The sequence below is a fragment of the Austrofundulus limnaeus genome, unplaced genomic scaffold (genome assembly GCF_001266775.1).
Source record: "Austrofundulus limnaeus strain Quisiro unplaced genomic scaffold, Austrofundulus_limnaeus-1.0 Scaffold385, whole genome shotgun sequence".
Taxonomy (NCBI): Eukaryota; Metazoa; Chordata; class Actinopteri; order Cyprinodontiformes; family Rivulidae; genus Austrofundulus; species Austrofundulus limnaeus.
This window is the reverse complement of record NW_013952787.1, coordinates 130,727-136,183: the sequence shown is the minus strand read 5'-3', so window position 1 is coordinate 136,183 and position 5,457 is coordinate 130,727. Positions and strand designations below refer to the sequence as shown.

General features: G+C 38.1%; 1 protein-coding gene across 1 annotated transcript in view; it reads right to left on the bottom strand.

The window, feature by feature from the left end:
* The window catches only part of ecel1 (endothelin converting enzyme-like 1), a gene marked incomplete in the record, with an annotated part of 97,597 nt that overhangs the window by 37,338 nt on the left and 54,802 nt on the right, over positions 1-5,457 (bottom strand). Inside the window, 4 exon segments of the mRNA XM_014023681.1 lie at positions 322-380; positions 1,904-2,007; positions 2,988-3,062; positions 3,502-3,600. Of these exon segments, the coding sequence (XP_013879135.1) occupies positions 322-380; positions 1,904-2,007; positions 2,988-3,062; positions 3,502-3,600 (337 nt within the window).

The window sequence follows — 5,457 nt, the reverse complement described above, 5'->3', positions numbered from 1 at the left end:
GGGCATCTCAAGGCTAGATTTGTTGAATCTCAGGCAGGTGATACTGCTTGTTTTTCCTCCAGGGGGGCATTAAGAATGTGATGTGGAAATCAAAGTAGAGAGTAAGTAATGACAAAGATTATAATATTAAGTGGTAAATGTGTTTCTGTGTTTGTTTTTTCTGCTACAGTCGAGTTAGATTTGCTGAAAACACAATGACATCATGTAGTCTAAATTGTGACAGGAAATAAAGGAACTATATTTGAGTGTTTATGAGTGTATGTAAGGGTAGCAGCAGCCAACACTAAAATCAGCATTTACAATGAAGTGTCACACACTCACCCATTTGATTCTTGTTAGGCAGGTAGTAGGCATTAAGGGCCTGTGGGGGGAGAAGCCACCTGAGGAGAAAAACAAGTTTTAAAGACGTGATATTTCACACACACACAAATTACCGGACTGTCTATTCAAAATACAAATGCTGAACACAACCTAGAACACCTCCATCTATTTCACATCTGTTTCAACTCAAGGCCCACGGGCCACCCAAGCTCCCACGCAAAAAAAAAAAAAAAATAAATAAAATAAAATAAAATTAAAAAAATTAAAAAATCCCATTTTTCTTTTTTAATATGAAAATTGATTTTATATGAGTGGTTAACTTTAACTTTTTGATTAAATGCATCAAAATAAATTAATTTAAAAGGTGAAAAATAATACAATGAGCAATTTAGTTGGAGCACAGTGTTAATGTCTTAAAATAAGCTGCTTTAAAGCCAGCATTGGCCATAAATTACATCTCCCATAATTCATGGGAATTCCCTGTAGGAAAATGGGAGAGTTCAGAATTTAAGATGACAGCTACTCACCACAACTCATCAATGAGTAAAACTCTTCTACTTTTACTTATTTCTGTATTATTTATTTCACATTTTAGTCAGTCATACCCATACTTTTCAGTGTTTATAAGAGGACGTGTTAAAACTCTGTTTCTGTGCAGGAAATACCAGGTAGAGCTCAGTTATTGTTTGTTAGCAGTGCTCAGCTGTAGCAATGAGATGAAAAACATGATGTTTCAGGTTTAGTTGAAGTTAAACATGAAACTTCAAAGGTAATTAATTACACCTGGCTCTTTGGGGGCCACCATAACACTCGTGTGGCCCTTGAGGAAAAACGAGTTTCACACCCCTGATCTATTTAATTCCAAACTCTCTGTGAAAACGTTCACTTCGCAAAGTTCCACAGCCAAAGTTCCTCTCTGAATAAAAATATAAAACAGTTCAGTTGATTGGCATAAAGTCCCCCGAATGACTGAATCAAAGATTGAGACGTCCTGTCCTGTGATTGGAAGACTGGCAGCTCTGAATGAACTGTGTGAAAACAGAGGGGAGAGAAACGGGAGAAGGAGGAGCATTTCTGTCTGTTTTAGCTGTGACAAGACAGAGTGAGGGATGAAACATTTTTGCGATAAAGAGGGAGTCTGTGATTTAACTCTTCAGGGCATTGAGTGTGGGCTAATGATACAGTTGTTCTGAGCACCTTGGAATACTAATGTGTCTGTAATGTGTTGTCATAACAGAGAGGCACTCAATCCAGGCGTACAGGGCTGTATTTTAGCAAACTGAACCATATGTCCCACAGCACTCCTTCCGCTGCCTGGCTGTTAAAGATAAGTACGTCAAATGGATTTTCTGCAGCTGTTTATGGTGATTTGGTATCTGTTTGTTAAATTTAGGGGGCAACATCAACAAATATGACAAACTAAATGAGATTCATAGAGACACATGTTAGGCATGTCAAACACATTAGAGAAACACATTCACAGTTGTGCAGTGGGAGCCTTCGACTGGGTCTGAGATGTAAAGAACCTGTTTAACTGTAAGTAAAGCTGAGATGGGTGGAGCTTGAGGAACATGATGCTTACGCTGTCTTGTCCACTTCTTCATGTATTTTCTTGACAGACAGCTTGATGTTGAACTTGATGCTGTTGAGGATGTTCTTGAAGTAGGTCTTCTCACTCACATCAAACTAGAAAATCCAACAAAAAAGCAAACGTGAACGTGCACAATTTTTCTTTAATGTTAACAACCTGAAGTCATATTAAATAAAATCTGAGATCTGCATGGTTTTCATAAACAGGACGGACAAGCAGCTTAAAGAACGATAAAAAAACGAGAACTATAATGTCCTGAATTGTTGAGTAAAACAATATTTTTTACATTTCTTTAAGAGAATCACATTTGCTGAGTGCAAAATCATCTTGCACCAAATCATCATATTACAAGACACTGCACAGCGTCATTCAAAAAGTTTAATGACAGCACCTCTATCAATGTCCTTACTCATCATTATTAGTTTATTTCATTATCCTTCACAGAAGGTGATCTATGGTCAAACATTTTCTATTGCTAGTGTTCCAATGTGAACGCAACTCCTACATTGATTTTACAACACCTGGTATTCCCAGATGGTCTCCCAGCCAAGTTACTAACCAGGCCCAATCCTGCTTAGCTTCTGAGATGAGATCTGGTGTGTTCAAAGTGGTATGGCCACTAAATCTTATCTAAAACTCCAGCATGCATTCTTAAAGCAATGCAATACTTTTACATCCCGAAATTTTAGTCAAAATTTTAGAATTTTAAATGTGAATGTTCGACAGTCTACATTCATGTGCTTGGTTGTCTATTAAGAGACTCTTGAATAAACATTCCTTGACAAGGGCTTTGTTTTATTTGCATTTGATGAATGAATCAACAAACTCAGTGTATGAAATGGTCCACTTCTTTATATAAACAGTTCTACAATCAGAATGTAAATTATAGTGCACATTTTGTGTAAATCTGAATTCAATCACAAAGGATGCATGCTTATGTGTGTTGAGGAGTTCTTCTGAAGTCATAGACAAAGAACACGATTCTTGGAAGAATGATTGCTTTACTACGAAGTGTGGGTACTTGTGTGTCATGATGACTGCATGGCTCAGAAGAAATAAGAGGTTCATGACTCACCCCATACTCTTGATCAATGAGCTCAGATTTGAGCAAGAAGTCTGGGTATCCTGTCATTACCATCATGTGCTTGAGCTGGAACAAGAGTAGAAGTAAATGGTGACACAGGAGATGAAAAACAACCAGACTGGTTCAACAGGATCTCATGTCTACTTTAGTAGAAACTAAAAACTCATACATGCACGTTTGGCTTTGGACCCACTCATATTCATCAGCTAATCAAGCCAACCCGGAGTAATAGGATTACAGCAAAGCTTTTTATATTCTGAATGGCCCCTAAAAGGATTATAACTTTGGATTGTAAAAGTATTAGAAGGGATATCTTGCAGTGCAGATCCGAAATCAGCACCACAGAGAAATCCCGGATTAGGCAATCTTCATTTTTCAAAGTCAAGCCCTTGATGCGTCACACTGCTATCTCCCCCAAAGAAAAGTATTACAAAGAAATTAAATCCTTTTCAAATACTAATCGGATCTGGCATGAAGTCATGCTTGTGATACTGAGCTTCTCAACCTTTGCTCTGGCAGCCTCTTTGGTGGTCTCATCCATCCAGTCTAACTCCTGCAGACGAAGATCTAGGGAATGCTTTATGTCCTCTACCAGCTCCTGTACCTGAGGAGAGAGCACATCAAAGAGCAATAAGGCCATTGAAACGTCCTTAAGAATATTATACCATAGTTTTTGATGAGCAGTTCAAATTATTAGTAGAAATAATAGCCAGATGGTCTGATCAGTTAGTCCTTCTGTTTGTGTGATCAATGTTCCAGTGGTAGGGGACTACAATTACTTCTTTTTGGCTCAAATGGTGAGTTAAATTGACGTAGGTACAAAGAAGAGAGACCTTGTAGCAACTGCTTCCAACTTTCAAACAACAATTTAGGAATAAATGTGTTGTTTTAAATACTATTTCATAGCATCTCACTGGGCTGTGATTGAGTTGCAAAAATAATGAGCAAACTGGCTAATTTCCTGCTGCAGTCCCACTGAATTCTATTTGTAAGTAGGCAACAAGTGGCATGTTGCAGTGCTTTGAGAGGTCAACTTTCCTATTTGAGACGCAGAGACTCGCAGTCCTATTTCTCAAGTTTTGAACATGGTCAAAATGCATATGTGGCAACTTTCCTCTCAAAATAATGTTAGCAGCTGCAGGTGTGCAATACTGATACGCATTATCAAGAATTTAGTTTTGCAAACCATGCAGATGAAAATAAGCTCTGAATTTGAAAAACTGCTGCTCAATATGCGGTCATGTTGCTTGTTGGTCACTCAAACACTCAGAGTTCAGTGAGACAGCAGCTGAAAATTCACAATTTCTTGCAATTTTCCTGCAATTTTCCCACTGGTTAGAGGGATTTCTTTTCACCAACTCCTGACTCAACAGCTGGAGCTCAGTTAACTATCACCATAAGAGGCATCACTGAATCAGTGAAGGTTAAACACAGTGACCCAAGGTACAGTACCTAGATGTGATGTGTGATAAAGTTTTAAAGTACAGGTTGGACAATGTAAAACAATCCCTGCTTCCTGCTAAAGTTATGAGTTGTTCACATGCAGGACAGGGAGTTTTAGAATAATTTAAGATGCTTTTGTTTGGCACCTGCTGCTTGTGAAAATCCTTCATCTCTAAAGTTATTCAGAAACTAGTTGGAAAGGTTTTTGATAGATTTGAATGAAAATAATTCAGGACCTTTTACAAAGGGATACTGTACACAGAAAGTAATTACAACCTATTCAATTTGAATGTACTTTAGTTCTAAACTTTGGCAGTAATTTAAAAAAATATAGTAGAAGAAGAAAAAAAATGAAGTTTGTAGCACGAAGAGTAAGAGTGAAGAAAGAATGTGGGAGGCAGATGATAGGCAGCTTAACAAAAGAGTAAAGGGTGACAAAGGTTAAAAATCCCATTGAGATCTATATCCCCATGACAGACTATGGTACAAATTCAGATAGGGGGACATTTATTGGAAAGTGACAGCACCAAATGTCAGAGTTGGGAGGATTAGTTGTGAATGACCTGGCAAAAAACTCAACTGAAGACTAAAAGAGGTGAATGAGAGGCAGACACTAGAGATGTTAGTGTAGATGGGATTTTAAGATCCCAGTTCAGCAATCAGTCAAAACTGTTGAGGCATGTCAAAAAAAAAAAAAAAGACTGCTGCATGTTCTCCCTGAGGACCCAAATAATATAAAGTCTATTTCTGACATTGTGTGTTTATGGGCGTGTATTTCCTACCATGAGAGCCACTTTTAGACAAAACACCTACATGTGGGGACAACTTGTACATATGGACCTAAGCAGAGTCCCCATTTGGTTTAATTGCCACTGGTGGGATGGGAGGTTTAGGACCAAGATGTGAATTAAGTTTACGTTAGGTTTAGAGTCAGGTTGTGAGGTTAGGTTTAGAGTCAGGTTGTGAGGTTAGGTTTAGAGTCAGGTTGTGAGGTTAGGTTTAGAGTCAGGTTGTGAGG